The 15,802-nt window shown below is 48.7% G+C and overlaps 1 protein-coding gene across 1 annotated transcript; it reads right to left on the reverse strand.

Annotated features, from left to right (window-relative positions):
• Positions 1 to 6,798: 6,798 nt before the first annotated feature.
• Positions 6,799 to 11,140, reverse strand: LOC123112409 (lysine-specific demethylase JMJ30). Its single transcript, XM_044533387.1, has 6 exons — positions 10,606 to 11,140; positions 9,968 to 10,177; positions 8,601 to 8,732; positions 8,357 to 8,500; positions 7,579 to 7,739; positions 6,799 to 7,161 (listed from the first exon to the last, which is right to left on the reverse strand). The coding sequence occupies exons 1-6, from the start codon at positions 11,047 to 11,049 to the stop codon at positions 7,143 to 7,145; spliced, it is 1,110 nt and encodes a 369-aa protein (XP_044389322.1). The 5' UTR covers positions 11,050 to 11,140; the 3' UTR covers positions 6,799 to 7,142.
• Positions 11,141 to 15,802: the final 4,662 nt, after the last annotated feature.

Genomic DNA, 15,802 nt, shown 5'->3' on the forward strand with positions numbered 1-15,802 from the left:
GGCCAAACGAGGGGAGCACACCAGCCCACAAGGGGCTGGCGTGCCCCACCTCTGGCTGCTGGCGTTGGGGAGAAAAGGAAGCAGGGGAGTCGACCTCCCCTTTCCTTCCCTCTCCTTCCCTTTCCTTTCCCCGGAGAGCAAATAAGGAAGGGGGCGTCTAAGGGCAGGTGCCCTAGGGCTGGCCGCCGGCCCCCTAGGGGTGTGCCTAGGCAGCCTCCTCCTCCCCTCCACCCATATATATGAGAGGAGGGAGAGGGGCACACCCACCACGATCCCCAAGCCGTGTGCGGCACCCCTCTCCCTCTAGTTCGTCCTCGATCAGAATTTTCGTAGTGCTCAGCGAAGCCCTGCGAGATAGTTGCACTACCACCGTCACCACGCCGTCGTGTTGCCAGAACTCATCTACTACTTCGCCTCTCTTGCTGGATCGAGAAGGCGAGGACGTCATCGAGCTAACGTGTGCTTAACACGGAGGTGTAATACGTTCGGTACTTGATCGGGCGGATCGTGAAGGTGTACAACTACGTCAACCGCGTTGATAAATGCTTCTGCTTAACCGTCTATGATGGTACGTAGACATACTCTCCCCTCTCGTAGCTATGCATCTCCATGGATAGATCTTGCGTGTGCGTATTTTTTTTGTTTTCCATGCAACGTTCCCCAACAATTCCGGGGTTTGATCTTACGTACACAAAAAACTAGGTGCTTGAAAAATTCTGCATAGAAACAAAAAGATCCCGTCAAGTTAGATTTATAAATTTTTATTCCCTTTATGTTTAGTATTTTAAGTAATTTTGAACCCCCTTATGGTATATTCCTGTGAGGCATAGCCCCCTGCCCCAGCTCTCCCGCCGAGCATAGCTAGCACCTTAGCACCGCCCCTGGGCATAGCCCCCGCCCTGTATTCCCGCGCCCCTGTAACCCTAAAACCTTGTACACACCCTATCCTATACCTCTACCATACACTCTACAACTAGAACTCTCTAGTTATTCTACTTGGTGATAGCCTTACTCATGCCAACCTTAATAAAACGGCGGAATCATGTCTAAACTGGAGGAGTGAGACTAAAAATCTAGTCACGGTGGTACCATGGTAATCATGCACTTACCAATTGATGTGACCTCTACCTGCATCTTCCTTCTCCCCAGTTGCCGATGCTGCTCGCCGCCGATCTCCTCCTGCACCACACCAAGAAACGACATGCTCGATGGCGAGAGACTGATACTACAGAAGATGATATCTCTCTAGGGTGAGGGAGGGGGAAGGGTTGGAGGCACGACGGCGATGAAAGTCAGTAGTGGTGGTGTCGTCTCTTTGATTTGATGGGGACTGGAGCTTGGTGGAGTGTGTGTGTATGTGTGTGTGTGTGTGTGTGTGTGTGAGGGGGCACTGCTAGAACACACACCAACAATTGTTAGCCGTGTGTGGCGCCCCCCTCCACAGTTTACGCCTCCGTTCATATTCACGTAGTGCTTAGGCGAAGCCCTGCACGGATCACTTCACCATCACCGTGACCATGCCGCCGTGCTGATGGAACTCTCCCTCGACACTTTGCTGGATCAAGAGTTCGAGGGACGTCATCGAGCTGAGCGTGTGCAGAACTCGGAGGTGTCGTACGTTCGGTGCTTGATAGGTCGGAAAGACAAGAAGTTCAACTACATCAACCATGTTGTCAAACGCTTCCGCTTTCGGTCTACAAGGGTACATGGACACACTCTCCCCCTCTCGTTGCTATGCATCTCCTAGATAGATCTTGCATGAGCGTAGGAATTTTTTTGAAATTGCATGCTATGTTTCCCAACAATTGATATATAGGATGATACAATTTGGTCACCGGAAAGGTTTCGGAAAGTACCGGGTAATCATTGGATCACCGTAAGGGGTTCCGGGAAGCCCCGGGAGGTTATTGGGCCATAGGGGCCAAACGAGGGGAGCACACCAGCCCACAAGGGGCTGGCGTGCCCCACCTCTGGCTGCTGGCGTTGGGGAGAAAAGGAAGCAGGGGAGTCGACCTCCCCTTTCCTTCCCTCTCCTTCCCTTTCCTTTCCCCGGAGAGCAAATAAGGAAGGGGGGCGTCTAAGGGCAGGTGCCCTAGGGCTGGCCGCCGGCCCCCTAGGGGTGTGCCTAGGCAGCCTCCTCCTCCCCTCCACCCATATATATGAGAGGAGGGAGAGGGGCACACCCAGCACGATCCCCAAGCCGTGTGCGGCACCCCTCTCCCTCTAGTTCGTCCTCGATCAGAATTTTCGTAGTGCTCAGCGAAGCCCTGCGAGATAGTTGCACTACCACCGTCACCACGCCGTCGTGTTGCCAGAACTCATCTACTACTTCGTCTCTCTTGCTGGATCGAGAAGGCGAGGACGTCATCGAGCTAACGTGTGCTTAACACGGAGGTGTCATACGTTCGGTACTTGATCGGGCGGATCATGAAGGTGTACAACTACGTCAACCGCGTTGATAAATGCTTCTGCTTAACCGTCTATGAGGGTACGTAGACATACTCTCCCCTCTCGTAGCTATGCATCTCCATGGATAGATCTTGCGTGTGCGTATTTTTTTTGTTTTCCATGCAACGTTCCCCAACAATTCCGGGGTTTGATCTTACGTACACAAAAAACTAGGTGCTTGAAAAATTCTGCATAGAAACAAAAAGATCCCGTCAAGTTAGATTTATAAATTTTTATTCCCTTTATGTTTAGTATTTTAAGTAATTTTGAACCCCCTTATGGTATATTCCTGTGAGGCATAGCCCCCTGCCCCAGCTCTCCCGCCGAGCATAGCTAGCACCTTAGCACCGCCCCTGGGCATAGCCCCCGCCCTGTATTCCCGCGCCCCTGTAACCCTAAACCTTGTACACACCCTATCCTATACCTCTACCATACACTCTACAACTAGAACTCTCTAGTTATTCTACTTGGTGATAGCCTTACTCATGCCAACCTTAATAAAACGGCGGAATCATGTCTAAACTGGAGAAGTGAGACTAAAAATCTAGTCACGGTGGTACCATGGTAATCATGCACTTACCAATTGATGTGACCTCTACCTGCATCTTCCTTCTCCCCAGTTGCCGATGCTGCTCGCCGCCGATCTCCTCCTGCACCACACCAAGAAACGACATGCTCGATGGCGAGAGACTGATAATACAGAAGATGATATCTCTCTAGGGTGAGGGAGGGGGAAGGGTTGGAGGCACGACGACGACGAAAGTGAGTAGTGGTGGTGCCGTCTCTTTGATTTGATGGGGACTGGAGCTTGGTGGAGAGAGTTTTTTAGAATGAAATAACTTTATTCATACTTGACAAACATTACATGTACACTGCTTTGGATCATTGATCCAAGAAATTACAAAGCAACTCTTATCGGTGAGAACTACAAGAAATTTCTCAGAAATATCTTCTTCATGGTATCAATCTTTGCAACAAGAAATACTGCCAAGTCTTCGGTGAAGAGGCCACTCGCAAACCTGCACAAACTCGACTACTTTCATAGGTTTCACAAACCTATTGAGTGACCCATCTAAAAGGATGAGAAATCATCAATCTTGAATGTACTTGGGCCCAACATGACCCCCTTAGAGGTACAAGTCAATGAACCCCAAAGATCTTTACCAGAACGCCAGAAAAGGAACCTAATGTCACAATGGATTACACCAACATAAGCAACAAAGAACGCTAACACAGACTCATCGGATCCGTAGGAACGAATCTGCAAGGACATAAAATTGCAAGGTTGGACACATCAAACATGCAGAGACACAAACTCTCTGTTTCCGTGACACTGTCCGATGAGACACCGCCATAGTGCGAGAAAACCAGAGTACGGTTATTCTTGATGGCATCGCACCCTCAGCCAAGACGTTGATGTTGAGACATCAAATCACACAAAAAAAACTTCCTAATGGTCATAAGAAATCCAAGGTCCCCCTCACCTCGCAACATGACGGTCGGAGGTGAGAGAACTAGCAAAGTCTCCAGCGGCTTCCCTTGGGAGCCTAGCTCCTCGCCACGAAACCACGTCGTGTCAGAGCATCTATAGCCGGGCGCCCCAAATCCGTCTCATACGCCCGGTCGGGCCGCCCGGTCACTGTCGGTCGCAAAATTTTGACCCAGATGACCCTCTCAAACGGCCCGCAAACGCCCGGGCTGAACGGTACCCCTCATATCCAGCCCAAATATGGGGCGGATATGGGGGCGCCCGGGCGCGCCCAGACGCGTTCGCCACATCGGACCCGACCCACACTGGCCCACCCAACCCCACATATATTCGTCCCCATCCGCTCGTCAGACCAAACCCTAGCCACTTCACTTCACTCCCCTCCACTCCCCTCCGCCACCCAAACTTGTCTCTGGCGACTTTCGGTCGTCTTCGGCATGGCGGGCAGCGGATCCGAGTCCTTCACCTCCAGACCCGTCGACCCCGAGTTCATCCCATGCGGCCCCGAGGAGGAGATGGTCGTCCGGCTTGCGCTCCGCCGCGCCAGGGAGGAGACTCGTGCACGACAGCACTCAGAATCCTTCCGTCGGAAATCCATTGCATCCGCCCAAATGGCGCATGGACCCCCGCTAGGTCAGCCGTAGCTGCCTCGCCGGAGGCAGTGCGGACCATCTGGTGCCCGAACGCGGTGGCGGACGCGCAACCCCTCTGTTGGCGCGCCGAGCATCGGGACGCACCATAGGCCTCATCTGACGAGAACATGGCACGGCGTGCCCGCCGAGCCAGGCACCGGCGCGGGAAGCGGCGGCAGCCCTCGCGGTGGTGGATGTCGGCGAGACGGAGTTGCAATCTCCGGCGCCCCGTATGGCGCATCAGTTCAGGCGCCGCAACCGCATCGTGGTGGACATCGACAGCTCATCTCAGGACGGATCCGCCATCAATCTGACGTGCACCGACACTGTTCGGGTTCCGGGCTCCGACGAGAAAGAGTAGGGCACGGGAGGCGGCGACGCCTTGAGTCCCATGAGCCGGCTCGTGTCCCATGCCCTACTCTACCTTGCCGGCGACCGGACCAACACTCTGAGGAGCGCAGCCGGCCGCCGACATGGCCAGGGCGGAGCCGCGTGAGCGGGGAGCGGAACCAGACAAGGCTCCGCTCAAAGATCGTTGTGTTACATGTAATAATATTAATTTGAGGTATTCGGATGTGAAATGCATTCTTGAGGCGTGACCAGTCACTGCCCGCGGACACGCCTGGGCGCGTCCGCGGGCGTTTAAGGGGTCGATTTGCCAAATCTGGCTGTATATGCTCTCAGCAGCTTGGTTTTTAGAGAGTGAGTGAAGTCGTTCTACATATTCTGCTGCAACTGGACTGAAATGGGCCCATGACACGTCCTACCAAACGGACTTAAGCCCAGGCTACGCTCAAAGAAAGCTTACAGCTTGCAGCATGTTCCTATGAGGCTTCCATATTAATTTGTTCTTACCAATAATAATAATAATACAAAACACATTGATAAAAGGAGTTGCCTTTTCATTTTCAGGAGCCACATGTCATTTTTATGTAGCATGCAAATTAAGGCGTTCTAGAAATATGTTTAACACATCTACGTGTGTCCGTGGATTTGTTTTTGAATTTTTACCGGGCTCCATGGAGTCTGGGCTTCAAGACCGTGCGGCACTTGGTGGATACTAGTGGTTGGGGCCTGCTATCGTGGGCCGCTTGAAAGAAAACTATGCACACCTCATCATCATGTCAAAAAATTTAAAAAATATTCTCACGTCACATGGACATCGCAACCATCTTAAAAGAAAAAAGAAAAACCTAAAAAAAATTCTCTCAAAAAAGTCTTCCTACCATTTAAAAAAGCTCTAAAAGAATACTTTCTCATTGTGACCAACCAACATGCGTCACATGGCATAGCTGGTTGGCCACCATTCTAGCGCCTTTTAATGAGTTTAATTAATGATCCAGCTCCGCTGTCCTCAACAGCATTCCCGCGGCAAGAAGGAAACTCCAAGCGTAATAGGATAGCATGAATGCCATGGTGCCCTTGCATAACTCCGCCATCGTCATCACAATGTCCGAGTTCGGAGAGGAGCTAGACGAGGAGGAGCTAGGAGGGAGTGTCGAGCAGACAAGACCATCCATAGGGAAAAGCAACCGGTTCTTCTTTTGTCCGACCAAAAAAAACTATAGTTGTGAATCGAATCACTTGTGACAGTCGATCCACTAAACATGGGATGTGTGTTCCCCTTGTTTGGAGGCAACTACTTCTGCGAATCACAGCTAGATAGGCAAATAATATGATTTGGATTAACCCTTTAATTACGTATGACAAACGCTTGTGAGCTAGGCCCTAATCCTTTGGCTGGTGCTGGTTAGGGTAGGTTCCTCCTTCGACCATTGGTTCTTTTGGTGCATCCAGACACTCCAGTTGCTGGACAGGACCAAAAACACCAAAAATAACAAATTGCTTAACCACATGTATACATAGAAAAAGATATATCAGCACAGGTTTTAACAGAATAGAAGGTGGCAAATCTTCCAACTTTTCAGGATCCAGAATGCATGAACATAACAGAGAGAGACCCCAAGTGCAATAAAATCTTCACCATTGGAGTATTTGGGACATCACAGTTGCAGCTTTCTCCTCCAAAGAAATGACACTCATGGGTTACAGAACCTCATAAAATGCATCAGCCTTTCAATCTCAAGCTCAAGTCTCATGGAAAAGAAAAATCAAGCTCAAGCATCAGAGGGCAACATAATATAAAGGTTTAGGCGTTTAGCAGCAATTAAATGTCCAAAATAATTATAGTATAAGTAACAATGGTCATCTGCGATAACAGCAATCAAATGTCCAAAATAATTATAATAAAAGTAACCATGTACATCTGCGATAGTAGGTACAAACGACTACATCCACGCAACGGTGGGCGACAGAATGTTGAAACAATGTGTCCAGTCAGGCTTACCAAGTCCCTGAGTCCTGAGATCTGGTCCTGATGTATCAAAGACCAAAATGTTTTCATTACGCGCTCGGACTTATAACTGTGGTACGCCACCAAAAGCTAATGGAGAAACTAATCGATAGAGATCTGACGTAATGCCACCATTTCGGAGGAATATACAGCATGTCACCTTCCTCCAATATGCAGTCCATGAAATCAAGGTTTTCTACCTTTGGGAACTCATTCATATCTATGTTGTCAAGATCCACCTGCAGAGGCATTCATTAGCACAATATAATACCAAGAATTGTCTTTATTTACACACTATTGCATTGCATTTGTACCCAAAAAAAACTGTAAGAACATGTCATGTGGATAATGGACAATATGGAACCATAAGGGGAAGGCTGGCTAATATAACCCTGTTTGCTGTACCTACAGAAGAAAACTGAAAATTCACAACACCGAAATAGGGGTGGGGTGGGGTGGGGGGTGGACAAGCAACCGAAGAAAGAAATAAAAAAGACCTATAGAGTGGTGATCTATCATAGTTTACTGATTTAGCCCAAAAATAAAGCTCCAGTTTGCAATGCTGTGCTTAAGAGTAATGGACAACAAGAGAGTATTACTAACAAAAATCTGGAAATTTCAGTATTACAATATTCAGCTGCCAAAACTATATGTACCGCTGTGATGATCTGCAAGGGTATTCTTCTTTTCCAACATGTAACTTGTCAGAACAGATTGTCTGTACCTGACTAGTATTGCTCAACATAGTTTCTGTGTGTGGGTATAAGTCTTCGGATACAGAACCAGGATAGAGTCTAATATACTTCCTGCCCAAGACCTGGTATGGAGAAAATATAATTAACAACAACTGATGATAAAGTTATATAAAGGAAATGTTAACAGGCATCATCCAGAATATACTAGAACATTTACAGTCGAAACAAATGAAGCCACTGAGCTATATGAAGCTCAACATGAGGGCAAAATAATTTCTAACGTAAACACTCACAAGGTCATCAGCAGTCTTGACTGGAAGGTTAAAGTCTGTATCACAAGAACAAAAATTATGCTGCTACCTGGCAGGCGAAGCTCCTTAGGTAATTCTCAATTCCTGGCTCAAAGAGCCGTTTGTGATTATCTCTACGCTATATCTAATGATTATGAGTTTCTTAACATTGTTTAACAAATTACATAGATGCAACATTTCGTTAGAGAACTCAAATATGCAGAGTTACTTGCATACATATCAAGAACTGAAGGAAACACAGTTAAAAACTAGTAAATTAATCGCATAACAGAACAGCACCATTTCCAAGATAATATAGATAATTTGTTATCAAGAAAATATCTACTTGCAAAATGTCTGTTCAAGTTTTAAGGTACAGGAACATCAAGCATTGGTTATTAACTCTAGAAACCAACAATCAAAGGTAAAAACAGTATATTCCCGTATACCTGAGCTAAAATGTTGTGATGCGGGTCGTGGTGCAATGGTGTCACTGTCCCGTGTGGACCAAACCAAGCATTAAGTGATTGGAGTTCCCCTCCACCAGCATAACAGTAGTCAGGAACCATTATGTCTTCATGAAGCTCTTTTATCTGCCAAACGTCAATAACTAAAATCTGACAGCTGAACTAAGACATTTTCTCTTCCATAAAAAGTAACTTTTACTAAGGATTCAACAATTACAGCGTCCACCTGCTCAAATAATGGATGCTGAGCTAGATATGTCAAATTTGAAGGACAGGCGGTTGACCACATCCTCTCAAGGAACTGGGAGAACGTGATAAGCTCCTGCTTCCACTCACTGCAAACATAGCTCTTCCCAACCTGACACGGAGTCAACTATATCAGTGCACCAAAACCACTAGGAAATTGAAGCAAGGGGAAATGTTCCTTCTAAAATATTAACTAAGCAAGGGTCAAACATCACTAGGAAATTAATACAAGGAGTAGTGTTCTTTCTAAAATCTTAACTAAGCATGGGTCCTAAATTACTAGAAGGAAGCACAAATTGAACTGGCTCGGATTGCATATAAATAGCTAGCTACTGTCATCTGGCATTCCTGGATATTCTCTTAATGGAACAAGATTTTACACAGCTATACTAATATGTTTCAACATCAAGAGAATTGGTTCTTTGTAGTTCTTACAAACACCGGCATGGTTAAGTAAAGATGATACAAGCAAAAGTATAGCAAAGTGAAGCACGTCAAAAAGGCATGGAATCACATATGCAAAAAACCCGTGAAGAAATACACACACTTAGGGTTTTCAAAATAACACGGTTGGTAAAACAACAAATACAAAATAAGTGAATAGTGTCAAAGATGAAACAAATAAACGTGACAAAAAACAAAGCAGTTCAAAAGAAGTTTGATATGCATATGAATCTGACGGCCAAGGCAAAAGATATATGTTCCAAACTTGCAAAAAGAAAGCACAATTGGATCAAATTGCTCAAAAATGTGCTTATTGTGTACTACCTCCGTCCTGGTTTATTGGTCCCCTTTGTAATTTGTGCCAAATTTTGACTAAAGATTTAACTAACAAAATGTTAATGCATGTCAACAAAAATTATATCGTTGGATTCGTTTTTGCACATAGTTTTCAATAATATAATTTTTGGTGACATGCATAAACATTTTATGAGTTAAATTTATAGTCAAAATTTGGCACAGAATACAATGGGGACCAGTAAACCAGGACGGAGGTAGTAAGCAGCTAAGCAAGTGTGGTACTATAGTGTAGCGGGATGTGTAAGACAGGTGTGCTGAAGATCAAACTTTGAAGCCACTTTTACAAACAATGTTATCGAGCATCAAGGTTAGATGCACATTTTGTTCCATATCAGCAGAAAAGAGATGAGCATTAAGCTTCATAATTTATTTCTATGGGATGTGAAGGCCTTTGAGAACTAATAACAGCATTGAATCACCAGGGTTTGATGAACATTTGTAATGAAATGCAGAATCACATATCAGCACAAACAGGTATGATAAATCATCAAAATAGAAACAGCTCATTTTTGTATTTCAACATCTACTTTAAGGAGAAGCATTCACCTCAACAGGAACAGTCCGATCCCCAGCAATCTTCTTTAGGTACTGGATGTTCTTCCATTTTTTCATTGCAGGCCAATGATCGATGCAGCCACTGATTATAACAGGGGTCTCAGGTAAAAAGTGATCACATATAAACTCCTCCAAAGATATACACGACCGTCTTGCGATTTCTTTACAGGATAACGATTTTGTTGGAAGAATTTTGAGGGCCTGAGAAAATTATAGCATCATTAACAACAATACACCAAGAAAGGAACTATAACTGCTCTCATCCGCAAAAACAATACAGAAAACAAGGAAGCAACGAGGTAACTAGAAAAATAATCTTATAATCACTACAGATAATCTACACCTATTTTTTGGGTCAAATATCCGGACAACTCATGACATCATTCACTGTATCAATGCTACATGCATAATTTGCTTAAGATGGTGCACCCTATGTAGCAACATGAGATCTTCGCACAATAAGAACTATAAATAATCTAAATTTAGTAAATTGCAGCCTTATTAAACATTGAAAAATAGGCATTCTGCAACAAGCCCCTACAAAATTAAGCTCTGTTACTGGTGGTATATATTGCCCACAGCCCCACGCACACACGCACGAAATCTTACGAAGGCAGTAGCGGTCTCACATCGGCGATGTCACGGTTCCTGTCGAGCCCTTCCTTCCACCTATTGGCTTCCTCATCGACAGCCTCCGCGCCGTCACCTTCGCCGTCGCTCGGCTCCGCGGCGATGGAGGCCAGGGCGGCCTCGAGATCGGCGCGGAGGAGGTTTCCCCCCATGATGAGCCCCATGTCGAGCGCCCGGAGCGCTGCGCGGCGGTCGGCGGCGGCCCGGCGGAGCCGCGCGACGTGGAGGCAGGCGAGCGCGTAGGCGTCCCTCCACGCGCTGCCGACCTCGCTCCAGGGCCCCGAGTGGAGCTGCTCCCACGCCATCTCCCGCGCCGCCTCCGCCGCCCGCAGGTCCCCCGCCACCGCCTTCTCCGCCGAGGCGACGAAGGCGAAGCCGCCCTCCTCCGTTATCTCGCGCAGCAGCGCCGCCCGCCGCTCCGCCTCGGACTCGCCGCAGGCCATCGCCGGGGGAGCAGCGGTGCTGTGCTGTGACGTGTCGGGGACCCCCCAAAAAGAAAAGTGCAAAAGCGAAGGAGATATTTCTCTGGCTCCGGTGTGGTTGGTCTGGTCTCCGGGGATATTTGCTTACGCGCAAAAAATCTTTCCCCATTCGGATTTTCGGAGTCTTGAAAAAAAAAATAGGTAGGGCAGGGCTTTCCAACTTGGGATATGACAAGGGCTCGGCCCATTTATGTGCACCGTCAAGCCCAATGTGTGGACTGAGATTGATATTACGCCTTCTAGTCTTTTCTTCTTTTTGAAAAAAAGATTAAACTAAAAACCTCCCACTGAGCTCGAAGAAGATGGTGGGAGCAACTAGTCCGCAAGCACCCCTTGCGCGCGCGCGCCGGGGGAAGGGGGGGGGGGGGGTTGTTCGTAGCGGACACCGTGGGCGGGCACCACGTGGTCCGCCCAGCTGCCGCCACATGTCGTGCGCGGGGCGCACCGTTTTGTTTCCTGCATGCGTTCTCATTTTTTTTGAATTTTGCTTGGTTTTCCTAGGTTTTCTTATTTTTTTCCCTTTTGTGAAGTACACCGGGAGTGGCTCACCTATAGGAGCCTGGCAACAGGCCTGCCTAAGGGCCCAGGAGGCCTACTACACACCTGGCGATAAGAACCAGACTGAGAAGGATAGACAACCCAAGACCTTCTTGGCCCCCCAAGCCTGCGCTGGCGGCAACCTAGATCGTATCTCTCACATTGTAAAACCCTAGCCTCCACCCCATATATAAGGGGAGGCCCAAACAATATCAGACATTGGCCACAGAAACACCCCTGCGCCGCCCTCCTCTGGCAACACAGTGGGAAACTCATGCACACCTCCACGACCCCTCCCTTCCCCTCCACGTCTCACCGCTATCGAAGATGCCGCCGATGAAGCCCGGGCGGGACCCAATGACGGCGGCGTTAGTGCGGTTCCCCTGGGCAACCTCTACCCCATTCACGCGGCCTCGATGGTGTGTGGCGGCGGCTCAGTGGCGCACTCCCAATCTGCATGCTCGGCGGCGGGGTGTGTCGGTGTCAAAACCGGCGGATCTCGGGTAGGGGGTCCCGAACTGTGCATCTAAGGCTAATGGTAACAGGAGGCGGGGGACACGATGTTTACCCAGGTTCGGGCCCTCTCTATGGAGGTAATACCCTACTTCCTGCTTGATTGATCTTGATGATATGAGTATTACAAGAATTGATCTACCATGAGATCGTAGAGGCTAAACCCTAGGAGCTAGCCTATGATTATGATTGTTGTTGTCCTACGGACTAAACCCTCCGGTTTATATAGACACCGGAGGGGCTAGGGTTACACAGAGTCGGTTACAAAGAAGGGAATCTACATATCCGAATTGTCAAGCTTGCCTTCCACGCAAAGGAGAGTCCCACCCGGACACGGGACGAAGTCCTCTATCTTGTATCTTCATAATCCAACAGTCCGGCATAAGCATATAGTCCGGCCGTCCGAGAACTCCTTAATCCAGGACTCCCTCAGTAGCCCCTGAACCAGGCTTCAATGACGATGAGTCCGGCGTGCAGATTGTCTTCGGCATTGCAAGGCGGGTTCTTTCTCCGAATACTCCAAAGTAGACCTTGAACACAAGAATCGTGTCCGGCTCTGCAAAACAAATTCCACATACCACCATAGAGAGTATAATATTCCACGAGTCTAATCTGTTGACAACTTTCCCATAGCGTGACATCGCGCCGCGACCCGGTCATTATTCGAACCGTTTTCTCAACCTGCCACTATACATCTTGCGAGGCGGTTTTATTGGCACGTCTTGTCGAAGCAGAGATCGTGTCCCCTTATCAAGGAATTCTCATTAATACGGGTGTGGGTAACCCAACCGTGCCATAGCACGGTGCTTGGGGAATAAGCGAGTTTCTAGGGAAAGTGGGGAGGCGCATGATTTCTGCTGCCTTTATAAAGAGATAAGGATTCCCCCTTTTCACCCACGCCTTCTTCTTCCTCTGCTCATCCATTCTCGAGCTCCAACGCCCAAGCTTTCGCCTTCTCCGCAAAAACATTCCGAACATGTCCGGAGCGAGAGGCAAGTGGATGGCCTCCTCCGTCAAGGAGGACATCAAGAAGCTTAGGGAGGCCGGATACTTGTCCAAGGACATCGCGCATCGGCTTCCGGCCGAATGGCAGATCATCCCTACCCCGAAACCCCAGGAAAGGGTAGTGTTCCTTTCACACTTTGTCCGCGGGCTGGGATTCCCCCTCCACCCATTCGTCCGCGGACTAATGTTCTACTACGGGCTGGACTTCCATGATTTGGCCCCCAACTCCATCCTCAACATCTCGGCGTTTTATCATCGTGTGCGAGGCCTTTCTCCGCATCACGCCCCACTTCGGCCTATGGCTGAAGACCTTCAACGTGAAGCCAAAGGTGGTGAGCGGCCAACAAGCGGAGTGCGGAGGCGCCATGGTGGGCAAGATGCCCAATGTCACTTGGCCCGAAGGCTCCTTTGTGGAGACTGTGAAGGGGTGGCAATCGGGGTGGTTCTACATCACCGAGCCGCGCGACGCCAACTGGGCGGCGACCCCTAAATTCCGATCCAGCGTCCCCATGCAGCTCACCTCCTGGCAAGAGAAGGGCGCAGCCTGGGGCTCAGCGGAAGAACTGACCGGACTTCAGACATGCGTCCAAAAAATGATAAGCAAGAAAATCAAGCTCGTCAACGTGGTCCAGGTTATGCTCTTCCGCCGGATTCTTCCGTGCAAGAGACGGACTTGCAATCTGTGGGAGTTCGACCCGGCCGTACACCAGATGCTGCGAGAGCTCTTCGGCACGAAACACGAAGATGTCTGGAAGGTGCTATTCAAGGCCAACGAGGTACCACCACCCCACAATCGAAGATCACGGGCTCAGCGCAAAACGCCAAGCCAATTCGGTAAGTTTTCATATTTGCAAGATATGCCTTTTACTAGCACATCCGAGGGAGAAACCTAAGCCTCCATGCCAATATTTCAGGCATGGGTAACGATAGAGGAGCAGATTAACTGTCTGGCTCCGTTACCCGAAGATCCAGAATCACCTCTTCTAACGAAGATGCTGTTTCCGGCGCCCTATGAGGTGCCGGAGAAGAATGCCAAGAAGACGGCCGCCGGACCAGAGATGGTCTCCGACGCAAGATTGCACCGGACATGACGTCCGAAGACACCGAGACGCACTCCTCCACCGAAGAAGAGGAGGAGGAGGAAATCCGCCCCCGCCCCTACTGGGGGGAGAAAGAAGAGGTAGGCTGCCACGCATGGGGAGGCCGAGGTTGTTGGAAATATGCCCTAGAGGCAATAATAAATTAGTTATTATCATATTTCCTTGTTCATGATAATCGTTTATTATCCATGCTATAATTGTATTGATAGGAAACTCAGATACATGTCTGGGTACATAGACAACACCATGTCCCTAGTAAGCCTCTAGTTGACTAGCTCGTTGATCAATAGATGGTTACGGTTTTCTGACCATGGACATTGGATGTCGTTGATAACAGGATCACATCATTAGCAGAATGATGTGATGGACAAGACCCAATCCTAAGCCTAGCACAAAGATCGTGTAGTTCGTATGCTAAAGCTTTTCTAATGTCAAGTATCTTTTCCTTAGACCATGAGATTGTGCAACTCCCGGATACCGTAGGAATGCTTTGGGTGTACCAAACGTCACAACGTAACTGGGTGGCTATAAAGGTGCACTACAGGTATCTCCGAAAGTGTCTGTTGGGTTGGCATGAATCGAGACTGGGATTTGTCACTCCGTGTAAACGGAGAGGTATCTCTGGGCCCACTCGGTAGGACATCATCATAATGTGCACAATGTGACCACATGGGATGATGTGTTACGGAACGAGTAAAGAGACTTGCCGGTAACGAGATTGAACAAGGTATCGGTATACCGACGATCGAATCTCGGGCAAGTACAATACCGTTAGACAAAGGGAATTGTATACAGGATCGATTGAGTCCTTGACATCGTGCTTCATCCGATGAGATCATCGTGGAACATGTGGGAGCCAACATGGGTATCCAGATCCCGCTGTTGGTTATTGACCGGAGTATGTCTCGGTCATGTCTGCATGATTCCCGAACCCGTAGGGTCTACACACTTAAGGTTCGGTGACACTAGAGTTGTTATGGGAATTAGTGTGCAGTTACCGAATGTTGTTTGGAGTTCCGGATGAGATCCCGGACATCACGAGGAGTTCCAGAATGGTCCGGAGGTAAAGATTTATATATGGGAAGTCCTATTTTGGCCACCGGAAAATGTTCGGGATTTTTTGGTATTGTACCGGGAAGGTTCTAGAAGGTTCCGGAGTGGGGCCCACCTGCATGGGGGGACCCACATGAACGTGGGTAGTGGGGGCAAGGCCCCACACCCCTGGCCAAGGCGCACCAAGATCCCCCCTTAGAAGGAATAAGATCATATCCCGAAGGGATAAGATCAAGATCCCTAAAAAGGGGGGATAACAATCGGTGGGGAAGGAAATGATGGGATTTCTTTCCTCCCACCTTTGCCAACGCCCCAATGGACTTGTAGGGCAAGAAACCAGCCCTCTCCACCCCTATATATAGTGGGGAGGCGCATGGGAGCTTCACCCTTGCCCCTGGCGCAGCCCTCCCCCTCTCCCAAGTACTCCTCCTCTCCTGCGGCGCTTGGCGAAGCCCTGTAGGATTGCCACGCTCCTCCATCACCACCACGCCATTGTGCTACTGTTG

This window comes from Triticum aestivum, chromosome 5B, assembly GCF_018294505.1.
Source record: "Triticum aestivum cultivar Chinese Spring chromosome 5B, IWGSC CS RefSeq v2.1, whole genome shotgun sequence".
NCBI lineage: Eukaryota > Viridiplantae > Streptophyta > Magnoliopsida > Poales > Poaceae > Triticum > Triticum aestivum.